Source organism: Rhinopithecus bieti, unplaced genomic scaffold (assembly GCF_001698545.2).
Source record: "Rhinopithecus bieti isolate Rb0 unplaced genomic scaffold, ASM169854v2 scaffold_11944, whole genome shotgun sequence".
Taxonomy (NCBI): domain Eukaryota; kingdom Metazoa; phylum Chordata; class Mammalia; order Primates; family Cercopithecidae; genus Rhinopithecus; species Rhinopithecus bieti.
This window is the reverse complement of record NW_016807378.1, coordinates 4,863,068-4,880,848: the sequence shown is the minus strand read 5'-3', so window position 1 is coordinate 4,880,848 and position 17,781 is coordinate 4,863,068. Positions and strand designations below refer to the sequence as shown.

The following is a 17,781-nucleotide window of genomic DNA, read 5'->3' as shown; positions in this document are numbered from 1 at the left end:
TGGCCATGGTAACAAGAAAGATTTTGCTGAGAGCTGCCAGTAGGAGGGGGTGACATCCCTGGAAATGCATGTTGAATGTTTGATTTGGGCCAAGTCTGCAGGATTCAGAGGATCTTTGGAGTCCTCACCTTTCCACAGTCTCCTTCTGAGATGTACCCTGACTTCATCCTCAGGTAGCACATCCTAGAGTACCCCTTTTCTTACTCTTCCATGAGCAGTGAACTTCTTGCAGTCTGGAAGATGCCTTTGGGAAGCCTTGCCAGACAGCATCCCCTTACCCTTCACTCATCCCCTCCCCCTGCATTTATCATGGGTGGATGTAGGAGCTCAGGTTGGGAATACACAGCCCATCCCCAGGATAACCTTGTCCTTTCCAGCTCTCCCAGCTCAGTGGGCAGGCCACAGCCTCAACAAAGTCCTGCCATAGCAGCATCCCTACCCCTTCCTGGGAAATGTGTGTCATCTGAGACTGGTCCCAAACCTCCCTACACAGCACTGACAGTTGTGCATCTGAGCACGGCCTGGCGTGAAAGGTCACCCGGACACCAAGTGCTACCTGTACAGCCCAGCTGCATGAGTGTTCTGTGGCTTTAGGGGATGGGGAAGGGAGACCCAAGTCTTTGAGACTCGCTGCAGCTTCACATCAAGAAGCTTATTTACAAAGGCAGTTCCTAGCATTCCTGGCAAGCACAAATTCACAGTTTCCCAGGCCAACTGAATTTCAAAACAAAGGAATTAGAGATAAGCAGATTGTCAGAGCTGGGAGTGTTGGGCCTAAAGAAACCCAGTCCAGCTTCATCATCTGTAGACAGAAATACAGGCTCAGATGAAACTCATCAGTGGTGAGAGTAGTCAAAACAATCCTTACCTTTGGGTGGAGGTATGACCACGAGGACAAATGAGGAAGCCTTCTGGAATCATAGGTTTGAACTTAATGGTGATCGTACAGTGCATACAAAGTTAAGAATTGTGCACTTGGCCGGGCGCAGTGGCTCAAGCCTGTAATCCCAGCACTTTGGGAGGCCGAGACGGGTGGATCACGAGGTCAGGAGATCGAGACCATCCTGGCTAACACGGTGAAACCCTGTCTCTACTAAAAAATACAAAAAATTAGCTGGGCGAGGTGGCGGGCGCCTGTAGTCCCAGCTACTCGGGAGGCTGAGGCAGGAGAATGGCGTAAACCCAGGAGGCGGAGCTTGCAGTGAGCTGAGATCCGGCCACTGTGCTCCAGCCTGGGCGACAGAGCGAGACTCCATCTCAAAAAAAAAAAAAAAAAAAAAAAAAAAATTTTGAACTTAAAATTTGTGTTTTTTATTTAAAAATTTTCCCCCAAAAAAAAAAAAAAAAAAAAAAAAAAAGAATTGTGCACTTAAGATTTGTGTATTTTAGTATAAAATTCTACCTCAATAAAATAGTAAAACAAAATAAAAGCCCACAGAAGATTAAGGTGATGTTGCAATTGTGTGGCAAGACAAACCCTTGAACTCAAGCATCCCAATGCCCACTTCACTGCCCTTTCCTTAACTCCCTTACATTTTCGGTGCCATAGTAACTCAGTGATGCTCCAGTAGTTTATGGGTGGGTTTTCTGTTTTGTTTTGTTTTTTTGAGATGGAGTCTCATACTCTGTCACTCAGGCTGGAGGGCAGTGGTGCAATCTCAGCTCACCGCAACCTCTGCCTCCCAGGTTCAAGTGATTCTCCAGCCTCAGCCTTCCGAGTAGCTGGAATTACAGGTGTGCGCCACCATGCCTGGCTAATTTTTTTGTATTTTTAGTAGAGACAGGGTTTTGCCATGTTGGCTAGGCTGGTCTCTAACTCCTGACCTCAGGTGATCTGCCTGCCTCAGCCTCCCAAAGTGCTGGGATTACAGGTATGAGCCACCGTGTCTGGCCTATGGGTAGGTTTTGACCAGGGCAGGCCCCCATGGCAGATGGCACCATGGGGTCAAGGAAAGTCAGTCCAGGGTTGGTTGCAGCTAGAACCTTGAGGGTATTTACATTGAACAGGAGTCAGGATTAAAGTGGAGTAATAATGGTAATACTATCCTTATAGAAATACTAATAGATAACATTTATTGAGGACTTACTACATACCAGGTATTGTTTTAAATATTTTACATGTATTAAATCCTCACAACAACCTTTTTGGTATATCTACCATTATTAATCCACATTTTACAAATTTAAAAATTAGGCCCAGATTTTAAAACCTTGCCAAGATTTTACAACTAGAAAGGTTCAAAGCTGGTATTTAGATTCAGGCAATCTGGCTCCAGAATCCACACTGTAACTATGACAGATACTGTCCCATATTGTATCATCTGCAGCTGGTAGAGAACTGGCAACCTCTGCTCAGGCCAACACCTACCATCACACAGACAAAACATTCAACATTTATCCAATGGTCCAGATAAGATCACAAGTATCAGAAAGCAGAGCAAGAATTTGTGGAAAGACTGACTACTTGTGACCTGGCTACCTTGGCCCACATTCAAGGATAACATGAAGACATTCTATGCTGAAAACCCAGGTGCCCAACTTCATTAATAATCAGAGAACTGCAAATTAAAACCACAGAGTGATAGTACTATACCCCCACTACCATGGCTATAAAAATATGGGTAATACCAAATGTTGGCAAGGATGTAGAGCAACTAGAACTCTAATATAAAGCTGGGAGAAGTAAGAATTGGTACAACAATTTTGGAAAATTGTTTGGCAGTGTATTCATTGGCTCAGGCTGTCACAAAGTACCACAGACTAGGTGGCATAAATAACAAATTTATTTTCTCACAGTTCTGGAGGCTGGGAAGTCCAAGATCAAGATGCTGGCCAATTTAGTTTCTGCTGAGGAACTACTTCGTGGCTTGCAGACAGCTGCTGTATCACTATGTCTTTCATGGTAGAGAGAAAAGAAAGCTAGTGATCAAGCTCTTTGATGTCTACTCTTATAAGGACACTAATCCTATCAGATTAGGGCACCACCCTTATGATCTGACTTAACCTTAATTACTTCCTCACTTGAAATACTACCAGGGTCAGGGTTTCAACATATGATTTTCAAGGAGGGGCACAATGCAGTCCATAACAATCTGCCCCTGGCTTCCCCAAATGCATGTTTTTAAGGCGTGCAAAATACATCATTCCATCCCAACAGCCCCAAAGGTCTTAACTCATTCTAGCATCAACTCTAAAGTTCAAAGTCTCAACTAAATATCATCTACATCAGGTAAATGAGACTCCAAGTACAATTCATCCCAAGGAAAAATTTCTCTTCGAATGTGAGCCTGTGGAATTAGGTAAGTCATGTGGTTCCAAAACACAACTGTGGGAAAGGCATAGAATAGATATTCTCATTCCAGAAGGAGAAATCAGAATGAAGGAAAGAGTGATGAGTCCCAAGCAAGCTCAAAATCTTAGCAAGTCAAATTCCATTAGCTCTTAAGGCTTGAGAATAGCCCTCTTTGGCTCAATGTTCTGCCCTCCAGGCCCACTGGGGTGCCAGCATCACTACCATGGCTGTGTGGGGTGGCCCTGGCCCTTAGGCTAGACAGGGCACCAGCCCTTCTCCTGGCCTTATGTGGGAGTGGTAGTCCTTACAATCCCTAAAAATGCCTTTTGCATCATTCTTCATTTTCTTGAGGAATAGAGCACATTCACAGCCAAATAGCTCTATGGTCCTTATGGTCCTATGGACTCCAAAGTCGAACAGCATTCTTTCATTCCATCCCACTTTCTCTGTCTCCCCTTTAGTTCAAACTGGCAGTCTCTCTACAGGTGTAATTTCATCTCTATTCCTGGCTTCTGTTGAAATGACTGGCAAAGTCCACCTAAGTCAAACTCATGTTCTCTTTACCACGAGCCACACGTTAGCATTCTTTTCAGAAAGAGCTTTCTCAGTTTTTTGCAACATAGATAGCTGATAATTTTTCAAATCTTTAAGTTAAGGTTAAGTGAGGTCACAGGGATACAGCCCTGACCTGACAGGATTAGCATCCTTATGAGAATAGACACCAGAGAGCTCATTGTTGTGTGCTATCTGCCTCTCCCATGTGAGGACACAGCAAGAAGGTGGCCATCTTCAAGACAAGAAGGGAGCCCTCACCAGAAACTGAATTGGCCAGCACTCTGATTTTGGGCTTCCCAGCCTCCAGAACTGTTAGAAAATAAGTTTATGTGGTTTAAGGCCTGTGATATTTTGTTTTGGAAACCTGAGCAGACTAATACAGGCAATGTATACTAAAAGTGAACATATGTCAATCCTATGACTCAGCAATTCTGCTTCTGGGCATAAATCCAAAAGAAGTGAGCATATATGTATACCAAACGACATGATCAAGGCTGTTCATAGCAGCAGTATTCATGATACTTCCAAACTGGCCATAGTTCAAGTGTCCATCAGCAGTTGAATAGATCATGAATTATGGTATACTTATAAAATGGAATACTACATAGTAGTTAAAATGAACAAATTACAACTACATGTAATAGCAGGGATGTATCTCAGAAATGTAATGATGAAAGAGTTCCCTTTTCACCACATCCATGCCAACATCTATTGGTTTTTGACTTTTTAGTTAGGCCATTCTTGCAGGAGTAAGGTGGTATCTCATTGTTGTTTTAATTTGCATTTCCCTGATGATTAGTGATGCAGAGCATTTTTTTCATATGTCTGTTGACTGTTTGTATATCTTCTTTTGAGAATTGTCTATTCATGTCCTTTGCCCACTTTTTGATGAGATTATGTTTTTATTGTTGTTGTTGATTTGTTGAGCTTCTTGTAGATTCTGGATATTTATCCTTTGTTGGATGCATAGTTTGTGAATATTTTCTCCCACACTGTGGGTTGTCTGTTTAATGATTATTTCTTTTGGTGTGTGGAACACTTTTACACTGCTAGTGGGAATATAAATTAGTACAACCACTATGGAAAACAGTATGGGTATTCCTTCAAGAACTGGAAGTAGAACTACCATTTGATCCAGCAATCCCACTACTGGGTATCTACCCAAAGGAAAAGAAGTCATTACATGAAAAAGATGCATGTACACGCATGTTTATAGCAGCACAATTCACAATTGCAAAACTATGGAACCAACCTAAGTGCCCATCAACCAACGAGTGGATAAAGAAAATGTGGTATATATTCATCATGGAATACTAATCAGCCATAAAAAGAAATAAAATAATGTCTTTTGCAGTAACTTGGATGAAGCTGAAGGCCATTATTCTAAGTGAAGTAATCCAGGAATGAAAAACCAAATATCGTATGATTTTGCTTTTATATAAGTGGGAGCTAAGCTATGAGGAGGCAAAGGCATAAGAATGACATAATGGATTTTGGGGATGTGGCGGGGAAGGTTGGGAGGAGGGGTGAGGAATAAAAGAGTACATACTGGGTACAATGTGCACTGCTTGGGTGATGGGTGTACTAAAATTTCAGAAATCACCACTAAAGAACTTATCCAAGTATCCATGTAACCAAAACCACCTGAATCTCAAAAACCATTGAAATAAAAATAAAAATTAAAAAAATATAATTATGAAAGAAGTCAACATAAGAAAATATATACTATATAATCCTACTTATGTAGAATTCAAAATCAGACAGCAATGCTCTTATTTTTGATCTGGGCGTGTTCAGTCTGGAAATTGATTAAGCTGTACACTTATAATTCATGTATTCCCTCTATATATGTTTTACTTCAATATAATGTTTAAAAAGATAGTCACTCATTAAAAATGTCACACCATTGTAACAATGAAGAATGTGTTGCCATACTGGGTCCTGTGGGCGTAACCTGATCTGCTGGCCTGCAATTAACCAGCCAGTAATATCACAGCAACTCAGTCCCCCAAAAGGACAAGATGGTAGCGATCATAATGGACAATCCCTGGGAGGGCTCATCATTCACACACATAGTGACATACACGTTATGATGTCCTTCAGTTGTGTGTTTTGGTAGGCAACAGCTCTTTTAAATACTCTTTTAATTGTAATTGCACACATAGGCATATCTTATATGCTCAAATATCTTTTTAAATCCTTGTGTACTTCTGGAGATAGGTAAACTCTGGGAATGTTATCAATTCAGAACAGGTCAGCCTATGACATTCTTGGTCAAGGGTTGTCTGCTGTACTTTGTTCAACGAACCATTTCTCCTGCCTGTGTCTTGGCATCCTCTTTGAGTATCTTAAGCTTAGACTAGGAATGGAGAATTTGTAAGAATAAATTATTTTCCCGGTAGCTGCCCTTCGTTCTCCACCAGGAGAAGGTCAGAAGAAGAGCTGGAAAGAAGGCCCATGGCTATAAATTTTGGCCCCAGCTATGATCTACTAAAGGGCAGAGCTGAAGACCATGCCATGGCATTCTGAGGGGACTCTGACATTTCAGGGAGCTTGGGAGAACCTCCTACTCTTGCTAGGGAGCAGCTTGGTTGTCAGAGTCAGAACTGTGATGTACCCATAGTTTCCCCAAAGGAAGCAGGTGTTTCTCTTTAGAAATGTAACCCCTTTCATCCTCCCCATCCTGGAGGATCCTGGAGTCATAGCATCCACTCTTCCACCTTCCTTCCAGGCAAGGCAGGTGTGACCCATCCTCTTCAGCTCATGAGGATGTGCCCTAATGAAAAGCCCCAGTGGCTCCTGGTCCCAGAGCTGCCATGACAGAGCCTAGCTCTCCTTCCCCACGCCAGGCACTCACATGCACACTCCTGGCATAGGAATCTCTTAGAGGACTCACCTGAGGCGTCATCCCATGGCATATGTACATGATGGGGACATTCTCTGTATCTGGCCCCTGGTCAAGACACAAATCAGTCTTCAGAGAATTCTGCAGCTGAACATCAGAGACCAGATGGCCACACCACAGAGAGAGGAACAGAGAAAGCAAATGCATTAACTCTGGAGAAACAAGTATTCTGCTGGACATATTTCATTTCCATAATCAGCCCAAGGCCCTTGAACACTATAGAACCAACAAGCACCAGCTTTTGCCTTGCATAAAGGTGCTGAGGGGAGACCAGCCTTCTTTGAAGGAGAAACACTTACATGTCATTAAACAGTGAGCTGGGTTCTGGGAATTGAGACAGTCTGGGCAAAAATAAGAGATACACATGCATGTGCACACACAAGACAGTGCTTGCTCTTCAGCGCATGCATGTCACACACAAGATGGTGCTTGCTCTTCAGCCCCTCCACTTCCTCAGGGGTGGAACAACAGCCTTCAAGTGTCCCTGAGAGAAATCTTTGCTCTTGAGTGTTGGGGAAAATGGGCAACATGTTAGCTATTTTCAGGCCTCAGAGGTCCCCTGGGACCAGAAGCTCTCTGCCTCCTGCAGACCCAGCAGTGGCTTGGCCAGGCCCCATGGTGGCCCACCTGCTTAGGCTCTTCCATAGTGGGAGGTCGGGTGGTAGAATAAGAGAGGAGGGGGCCAGGGTGGGAGCAGGAGAAGAGAACGGCATCTCTTACCCTCACCTACGGGTGGATGGATCCAGTCTCGGCAATTAACACATGTCTGGGTAAGAGAGCTGACATTCAATGTCACTTTCTTGCTTAAACCCACTCTCAGCCCTCGGAAAGGGTAGCCCATTGTCCTCATAGCCTTGCTCACCGGCCACAATTGAGTGGACCATGGTGGGCACCGATCCACACTTCAGAATTAATCACTCTCTTTCTCTCCCTCTCTCCTCCCCACCTCATCACCCTCTTATCTGTCTTAGGAACCTAAACAGGACCCAGAGACTATAATTGGTGGGTGGTGGCCACTAGAATTGCAAGGCTGTTTAAACTGGGCATGGGGGGGGGGTGGGTTCTGTTGGCCATGGCCATGTGCAAGCAGAGAAAGCCAGTTGTGATCAAGGATGTGATGATGCATGAGGCAGACAGAATGAGAGACAAGAGAGACCATCTTGCCCCTGCGGCAGCTTCAGTGGCTTCCCAGCTGTAGTGTCCATGTCCAGCTGTACTTCAGTTCCTACTCCTGTAAGAGTCTGTGGTACCTTCACCCACCTCACCTTAACTTGAGCTGGCTTGACTGGGGTTCTCTCCTTAGCAATCAAAACACTCTGCCCAGAACAGGGGACTGGAGAACAGAATCCAGGGAAGACAAGGACAAGAGGCCACAGGGAGGCCATCTATGTCGGGGGAGGCCAGAGACAGCAGCAGGGCCTTTGTACTCCTGATGGCTTGTGGCAGGAGTGAAATGAAGCCAATGAAGAGGCATGAGATGGAGCCGACAACCAGAGGCCCATGTGTGCTCCAAGCATACCCTTTCCTAACATGGGACAAGGAACAGAGTTGAATTCTTTTCTTCTGAGCTTCCTTTCCTCTACTGGGTGGTAGCACCTTAATCCCAAACTCGCAGTTCAGAGATTCTGAAGAAATACTGTATGAACGTGTGTCTCAGGCAGAGCCCCTGGTAGCATTTCTGCAGCAAATCCTCCATTATAAACCAATTCCTTGGTTTGCCTTAGTGGGAAGAGCATATGTAAACACACGTTGTTCTCGTCCTACAGCCCACAAAGAGGTGGGTGTCATATCTAAAGCCAAGCACTGTAACCCATTAGGAAAATCTGCTAACTGCTGTTGCAAAGAGGAAGGCCTGGAGAGCCCTGATGTTAGACTTGGCTTTCCCCTAGGTTCTTAATGCCAGTGCTTGGGTGAGAGGGTGGGTGTCTTTTGATAAAGTCCTCCCTGGCTCTGTGTCGTTCCTGCCCACCCCCCACCCCCACCACCCCTTAGGCAGGTAGTCCACTGAAGCAGCTAGAAGCAACAGGCTGGGATGGAAACCTGGCTCCAGTTGTGGGATCTTGAATAAAGCAATGTAACTCCTTCCTGTTTGTTTTCTCCCCTCTAAAAGAGGAATAATAATAGTGCCTACCTCATAAGGCTGTTATGAGGATTAAGTGAAACAATACCTGCAAGTGCTTAGCATAGGGCCTGGCAAATAACAAATGTTGCAATAATTGTTGGCTGCTATTATTACTGCTATAACCTTCCTCAAAGCCATTCAGGGAAACTAGCTTTTAGGAATGTGTCTATGTGTCAGGTACCATGTGAAGTGCTTTCCACATATGTCTCACCTAATTGTCATAATGACTAGCCAGGATGAAGGAACTGTGGTGTAGGAACAAGTTCCACTCTCCTCCCTGTCTGTAGTGCTATTCAGCCTGTGTGGACACTTCCTTACATCGCCCTTGGTCTTGGCCTCCTCTTTGCCTCTTCCCTTGGCTCTTAGCTTATCTGTCACTCTGGAAGCCTTTCCCAACCCAAGTCTTGTATGAGATCACTGCCCTGTGCTTCACTAGCACCCCATTTATCTTAGGGTAGCACTTAACCAGTTGCATTCTTGTTCCTTCTTCACTTGTTTGTCTCCCCTGTTAGTCATCAGACTGGGTCTCAGTCTCATTGGATATCATATAGGCCAGGCACAAAGGAGAGAGTCAACACTTGTTGAGTGGGTGAGTGAGTGGGTACATGAAAAACATGAGTAAATGAATGGCATTCCCAAATGAATGGAATCATAGTCGGGCAAGTGATAGAGCTGGTCTGTCAGACTCCAAAACCCAAGCTCTTTCCATAATGCAAATGGCTATAATCCTGAGACTGTAAAATATGCCCAATGAAATGGCATTACTGTGACCACAAAGGTTTTGCACCTTGTCAAGTTTACATAGCCATTAAGGGGCAAAGCTAACATTCAGAAGTCAGGCATGTCTGTTTCCCGATGCCCCTCCATCTCTACTCTCAGCACCAAAGCTGTGATTAATCCAATGCTCTTCCATCTCTTGGACATGGAGCTCAATGATCCAGGGGAAACTTATGCCCACACGATGGGGCCCACAGGTCCTTAGGCCTGCAGGAGTCATTAATGGGGCCCATTAGTGGATTAATGGGCTGGGCTATAGACTTGATACTGGCTCAACTCAGAGTCCCAGAAGTCATTTGTCCTGAACAATGTCATTTGGTCATGAGTTGAAATAGAAAAAGGAAAAAGAAATTATGCTCCTGAAAAGGCATCTGGTCTCTTCATTTTAGGATAAAAATAATTACCAGGAAGAATGAGTCAGACCCAGCAAATACTCTTGCTATTGTGGCTGCATCCCACTTTGCCCATCTTCAGCCAGGTTGCCCCATTAAGAGTTTATTATGCTCTTTGACAAGCAGGCATGTCTCTGCTCATGTAGGGGCTTGGCCCGTGGAGGAGGCAGGAGGGAGGGGAGGCTGGCTGGGCCCTGAGCAGTGGCGGGCTGATGAATGTGCAGGGGGTCAGAGTCCTCTGTCAGCCACAGGGATGGCTAACACAGCTCAGCCCTTTGGGATGACAAGCGAATGGTTTTCAGTGTGACAGTAAAAATAGGCCCGGCTCTGAACTCAGACAGATCTAGATCACAACCCTGTATTTTCCACTTACTATTTGACAAACCAAATGTTTCTGGGGGTGGCATGGAGGGGCTACATGGTAAACCTGTTGCACATGTGCATAAGATGAGATGTTTTTGCTTGGAGGATGAGAATGCCTTTGGCCAGGACCCAAAATTGCAGTGGGCACATGTACACACCTCTACTGTTACTGCTTCTCCTGCCTCTCTGGGGGAGTCTGGCTAATCTTGCTTGGCCACAGCTGACAGCCTGCTGAGAACATGAATCCAGAAGCTTGCCCTGGCTCACGGAGGCTTGGGGCCAATAGTTTCTCTGGAGCCACAGCAGCATAACTCTTCTTTTAGGATTGGGTTCCACCATGGCCAAGCAGCCCACATAGCTTGCTATGGGTAGAGTGTGGGGCATCAAAGGCAGCTGTGTCCTCAGGATGGTTCTGGGGAGGTGAATGGGACAGATAGGCACCTTACAGTGCAATGTGTTTCCATGGTGACAACATGATCTGGAGACTCAGGTACTACCTAAGCAGCACTAGCTGAGGTGTTTGCTGAGATGTGAATTGCACCAGACTGAGAAGTGGAGAGATGAGAGGTCACTGCATGGTTCTCTTGGGATATGTCAACCATGCCATGGGGACACTCATGGGAGGATAAGACTGTCTCCTACAAGCTGGTCTTCTGGATAACAGAGACCCTGGGGGTAGAGGAGGTGGGTCTAGGATTCCAGTTCTGTCTGCTTTGGAATCCTAGGATGTATATAAGAGTTTGGGGGGGCATAGGGAGCACTGAGCCCAATCTCTCAGCAGATTCTTCCCGCTCATAGGCAATTGTCCTGTTCATCTGGGGCAGGCTTTGAACTCAGCTCTAACCACAGCTCATCAAAAGAAGAGACCTCAGTTCTTCCTTCAAGTTTTCATCTTGAGATATCAAAAAAGGTCTGAGGAGACACTCTCCAAAGGAAGGAATCAGAGTGATACCAGAAGCTGGTTTTTTTAGACTTGGTTTCACTGCTGATTATGTGAGCTTGTGAAAATTACTCTTTGACTCTGTTTCCCCATCTGTGACATGGAGATAATATAATTAATCCTACAGAGTAGTCTTGAGGGCTTGTCATGGCAAAAGTTTATGTGTTCAGACTGTAAGTCAGCAAAAGCCAGGCGAGATAGCCAAAAATCAATCAAAATACCATTTAAAATACCTTATGGCATTTGACCTGTATGGTCGAGGGAATATTGAGAAAATGGGAGAGTTTATCATATTCGAAGTATTTTAACCTTAGACAGAAAATACATTTTCGTCTAAGGTCACATATCTACAAATCTTAGATTTTCTTTTACTCTACAGGGATAGTACTGAATTACCCCTGTTTAACAGATGAAGAAACTGAGGCCCATGACATTAAGACACTTACCTGGGAAGCAGCCTGGTTAAGATTTGAACCAGGTCTTTCTGACTCCAAACCCTATGCTCTGCCCCCTCCACCTTGCTCCCTCTCATCAGGGAGAACTGCTCTGTGCCCATCAACAAGCAGTACTAAAAATACAGCAAATATAATAAACTCAAGATGGCCCTGTTTCTAGAACTCTTCTCAGGGAGGCTTTGCATGTGAATGGAAGGCATCAGCCCCTTGGTAGGGGAGGCACACAGGGTGACTCATAGACCCTCAGGCACCCCAGCTGGGAAAACAGCAGGTGTTTGTTACCTTACCTTTCAATCTTAAGCTAACTGCTTTATTGTGTGTTTTATTAAGTGGAATATGCAGGTGTGGGGCCAGAGCTGAATTGCTTAGGACTATAAAGGAAACAAGTACCTCTCTCAAGGGACTGGAGGGGTTTGGGCTGTAAAAGTCAAGGCTTGCAGGTGCAGAACCCGCGCCCGCTCCCCAGGCCTACTGCAGTTCTTCACGGGAGCAGCTGAGAGGCTCTTTCCCTCCTCTCCCTTTCTTCACTATGCTTCTTTCTGTCTGTGTCTGAATGAAACCCGGAGGAGGACAGCTCCTTACCACACCGTAGGCAATGATGTCTGAGTACATCCTCATCTCTGGGTACACGCTGACCAGGTACCAGCGGAAGGTCTTGCACTGCAGCTGTTTCCTCAGAGCCTTCCTTGCGGTGATGTCCCCGATGTCAATTCCTGAGTCCTGCACAGGGACGCGGAAGCAGAGATGAAGCCACTCCCAGGTTGCAGCTTCTCCCCAAACTTTACTTTGGGATGACCTTGTGCCGTCAACCAAGATTCCTAGAGACTAGTGAAGGGACCACGTGGCACGTTAACTCTTGCATTTTCCCACGGGCACCTTAACCCCATAACCATCCTCATTTAGACTATGAAACACGAGGTCAGCATTGCCGGGCACTGTCATCAAAGGCCATTGAAAATCAAGATGCCAAATCCTTAAAGAAAAAAAAAAAAAAAGCTACAGTCTGGATGTAGATGAAAGAAATGGGAAGAATCCATCTGAATAAAGCTTTTCCCTACCTCAAGAGGCAAAGTGAGAGATTCTGAGCTTTAAGGTGAGAGAGAGAGGGGAAGGAAAAAGCTTTGAGATGAAATGATGCTAATTCTAATACTATTCCTAAGAATCATAACAGCTAAGGCTTAAACATTTCCAGAGTGCTAGGCTGTATTCTGAATGAGATATGCAGTATATATTTATATTTATTTACTTTTATTTATATGTATGTATGTTGTCCTAGTCACACCTATAAAATAGCACCACATAATCCTCCTTTATGGATGATGAGTTGAGACAAAGAGAGGTTCAGTAACCTCCTGGGTAACTTACCCAAGGCCCCACAACTAATAAATGGTGGAGCTGAGATTTGAATCCAATTAACCTGGGTCTAGAGTTTCTGCTTTTAATGTTACTCTGTGTGTTTGGAAGATGCCATTCTTTTGCCTCCTCAGACCAAGTCCTTGCAGGAGAAGCAGACTCCTTCAGCCTGAGAGTCTTGGCGTCTAGAGTACTTGTTTCCCTCCTTTCTCAGGAGCATCAGCGAGGTGGCCCCTGAGCCACCATGGTGCAGCAGCCAGGGAGCAGAAGTGAGACGTGAATGTGTCCAGGAGTGAGAAGGCTAGAGAAGCCCCCCTCCCCACATTGCTTGTAGAGCAGACTTGGGCAGCACTAAGAATTCCTGGGCCTGCACACCAGCTGTTGAATGGGGCACAGAATTGGCTGAGAAAAAGCTGATGCAAAAGCAGAGGCTGCAGAGGGGTCCATCCTCTGGGGATCTGATGAAGACCCAGTGCGTCTCAGAGGATGACACCGTGGCAGGGATGAAGGCCAGCATGCAGATGGGGCATGTGGTATCCCATAAGATGTCAACCCAGAGTGGAGGGCAGATGAAGAAGTGAGCTCTCTCTCACCGACACTGTGGTCCATACGCTCTCTGTGTAAATCCCTGGTTCAAACATCAACTCCAGGGATCAAGTTACTGAGGTCAGGCAGATTTTGTCTAAAATATCTGAGAAAGATCACAAAAATGGCTGCATTTATCTGGACACGAGCAAGGCAAATTTTTGACATCAGACAATGTAGGCTTGAGTGAAAACACAATTTAGATATAAAAGAGATAGATTCCTTTTGCTCACAAGAGTTCAGGCAATATAAAAATTTGAACCTGCTACAGCCTGAAGGTTAAAGTTCTAGAATGACAAGGAGCTATTTCGGCTTCCTAGTACTTCTTAATGACCTCACCTGTGACTTGTATGCTGCACACTCCTGCCCAGAGCCTTCTCTGCAGCTGTTATCCGAGCCTTTCTCTGATAGACTCTGGCTCCTTAAGGTCAGGAAACTTCCATCAGACTTACCTCTGTGCCCCTAGTCCTAGCACTGAGCATGAGCTACACTGCTGGGTGGAGAAAATATTTATGAAGTGGTGAACACAGGAACTGGCAATAGATGTAATCTACTTTCCACTCCGACTCCAAAGCATTCATTAAGTATTAACCCTTTACACTCCACGGTACTTTATCCTTATATCAGAAAACTGTCCCAGGACCCATCCATTCCTTCTCCCTTCATGTTATAATTGCCTTTATGTGACTAAATTTAACACTGTGTCTGTTTTATAGGGAGCCACTAGAAGAACCTGTCTCACAAAGACCTCTGTGTTTTCCTAAACTTCTGGGTTCCCATAGGAAAAGTATCTTTCTGCACTTAGGAACAGGGCAAAGTTTGCCTCCCTGCATATGATCCAGTAAAAGATGAGAGAGATACAATCCACCAGGTGGCCATCTCCTGCGACGAAGCTCAAGAACTAGCCCTTTGTTCAGCTTATCTTTCTGAGTATCAAGTCCCCTTCCCGTTCCTGTGTATTAATTGACTTTTGCCTTTCCATTTTAATAGTTCAGCATATCTGCACTGTGTGTTTACTGTAAATTTCATCAAACCCATCCTCAAAGCAGGAGGCATACACTGAGAAGAAAGTAAACCTCTGAGAAGGTCACCTTGGCCCTTATTAGAAAACAATAAATGCATCTTTCTCTTTTGCCAAATATTTGGTGTAGTGAGTTGAACTGTGGCCTTCTCTAAAATTCATGTCTACCCGGAACCTCTGAATGGGACTTTATTTGGAACGAGGGTCTTTGCAGATATAATTAATTCAGGATCTCAAAATGAAATCATCCTGCATTTAGGGCTTGCCTAAATTATGACTGTATGCGACTATAAATGACTGAAAGGCTGATGTCTTTATAAGAGGAAGAAAGAGTGGTCTGGACACACATAGAGACAAAGAGGAGAAGGCCATGTGAAGACAGAGGCTGAGACTAAGGTGATACATCCACAACCAGGGACCCCTCAGGGCCACCAGAAGCTGGCCAAGGCAAGGAAGGACCCTCCCCCCTCGAGACGCTGGAGGGAACACAGCTCTGCTGGCACCTGGATGTTAAAGAATAAATTTCTGTTGTTTGAAGCCATCAAGTTCATGGTAATTTGTTACCATAGACCTAGGAAACAAATATATTAACTTAGCCACATAAAAGTGTCCAGTATTGCAGCCACATAGTCACAAAATTCCTTATAGCCAGACTTAAAGGAGGGCTATCACTGAAGCACATGACAAGCCATCCCTAGCACTCAGCCTGTCTTTGGGCAAGAGAAGCAGTCTAGAGCTCCTGAACCCTGCTTAAGAAAATATTGTTGTTTTGCTGCAGACTTTGTTTATTGATAAATAAACTGATTTTCAGTTAAAGTAGCAGGTTGCAAGAGGTGAAGGCTCTTTGGCCTTTCAAAAGCTGGGGACTGGATGTGCTAAGGGAGCAGGTGAGAGGGCCAGTTCTGCTCAGTGCACAGCTCTGAGGAGGCCTTAGCTTAGAAGGCAACAAGCAGAGGATGTCTGCCCAGCATGAGCATTTTAAAACTGTGGAAGGAAGGTATAGAGCATAAACAATCACAGCACCAACAAGAGTTAACACTTAACTAGCACTTTCTGTGTGCCAAGCACTGATCAAGGTCCTTACATGTATTAACTTATTTAATTCTCAAGGCAGCCACCTGGGCAGGGTTGACAGGCTCCAGCTCCATATTTGCAGCTGGGATGCTGTAGACGAAAGGTTAAGTAAATTGGGAACAGATGTGCTTGCAGCTGAGGAAAAGGGATTGGGACATCGCTATCTCAGGGGCAGCTGGTAAACCTCCTAGGGAAACTGTGTGAAGCATATAGCATCCATGCATCCTCCTTCTTCTTTTCCAACTGACCTTTACCAAGCACCTGTTTATTATGTGTCAGACACTATCCTAAACACTCTGTATACAAATAGGAATATGTCACACTCTCGGCCTGAAAGGAGAGTCTGGGAGTTTCAGACAAGTAAACATACTCTTTGTGAACAAGTGTGAGGCATGGAAAGGAAGAGAAAGTGAAAGAGAATAGAAGAGGGGCCTCATTCTTCTTACATTGTATGGAGGCCAGGATTGGGGGCAAAGGAGGTAAGCAGTCAAATAAGGCTTCCTGGAGTAAGCAACACTTGAGGTGAGTTTGGAAAAATGCGAAGGATGAGCTAAATAGGTGTTACCCAAACCTGGCCACCCTAACCTCTCATCTGGAGGGCTTTTTTTTTTTTGAGACGGAGTCTCGCTCTGTCGCCCAGGCTGGAGTGCAGTGGCCAGATCTCAGCCTGGAGGGCTTTTTATAGATTCTGGCACCTACCACTCAAAATCCTCTCTGAGGATGAGACCCAGATGAGTATTTTTAAAAAAGTTCTCCAAGCGATTCTGATGCAGTTGGTCTGAAGGTCTGCTTTTAGGAGTCACTAACCAAGGAAGAAAGGGATTACACACACCGCCAGCAGACTCACTCATTAATAAGTGTCAGCAAGGTGTCACCAAGCTCTTACCATGCGCCCTGCCTTGTGCTAGATATAATAACACAAAAATGTAAAGCAATCTGTCCTCAGAGAGCCCATGGTGTATTGTGGTGGTTCTCAGTGGTTCTGAAGAACTTTCTCAAAAAACAGATTCCAGGGCCCCCTTCCAAACCAATTAAGTGGTAATCTGTGGCGGTGGAACCCAAGTGATTTTGAAGTTCAGCCAGATTTGAAAACCACTGTTCTAATGAGAGGGAGACTTTCAGATAACAGAACACTCTTTCACAGGCTGGTCATGCAATGACAGATATATATAGGAGGGGGAGCTCGTTCACCAGTTGGAGCTGGCTTTCTAGAGGGGGGATCCCTGGAGCTAGTCTCAAAGGATGGGGAATATTTAGTATGGGTGGTCATACAGGAAGAGGTAGAGGGTAGGGAATTCCAAGCAGGATGAGCAAGCACTGAGTCGTGAAAAACAGCATGGCATGGGCGGTGTGTAATGGGCAGTTCCCACTTCAAAACAGGGAGTGGTGGGCAGCGGGGTTAAAATACAGGCAGAGGAGAAAGCATGGGAACCTTTGATGCCATGCCAAACACTGGGCTTTGTGTTTGATTTTGTACATAGAAGGAGTCATTTAAAGATTTTTCTTTTTTTGAGACAGAGTCTCGCTCTGTCACCCAGGCTGGAGTGCAGTGGCACAACCTCGGCTCACTGGAACCTCTGCCTCCCAGGTTAAAACGATTCTCCTGCCTCAGTCTCCTGAGTAGCTGGGATTACAGGCACGTGCCACCAAGCCTGGCTAATTTTTGTATTTTTAGTAGAGATAGGGTTTCACCATGTTGGCCAGGCTGTTCTTGAACTCCTAACCCCAAGTGATCCACCCGCCAAAGTGCTAGCATTACAGGTGTAAGCCACTGCACCTAGCCTCATTTAAAGATTTTAAGCAGGGCAATGGCATGGTCGTTGTGAGTGTTTTATAGATAACTTTGGGTATTGTAGAGGATAGATTTGAAGGAGATAAAGACTCGAGCCAGGAAAACCAGCTGAAGCTTGTAGCAGAGAAAAAAACAGGGCCTGAATGCAGACATGA

General features: G+C 45.1%; 1 protein-coding gene across 2 annotated transcripts in view; it reads right to left on the bottom strand.

The window, feature by feature from the left end:
• The window catches only part of GALNT18 (polypeptide N-acetylgalactosaminyltransferase 18), a 359,386-nt gene that overhangs the window by 48,741 nt on the left and 292,864 nt on the right, over positions 1-17,781 (bottom strand). For both annotated transcript variants that reach the window (XM_017881607.1, XM_017881608.1), the window contains exons 8-9: positions 12,384-12,521; positions 6,744-6,839 (exon numbers count right to left, since the gene is read on the bottom strand). In XM_017881607.1, coding sequence (XP_017737096.1) covers positions 6,744-6,839; positions 12,384-12,521 — 234 coding nt within the window. The remainder of the gene's footprint in view (positions 1-6,743; positions 6,840-12,383; positions 12,522-17,781) is intronic.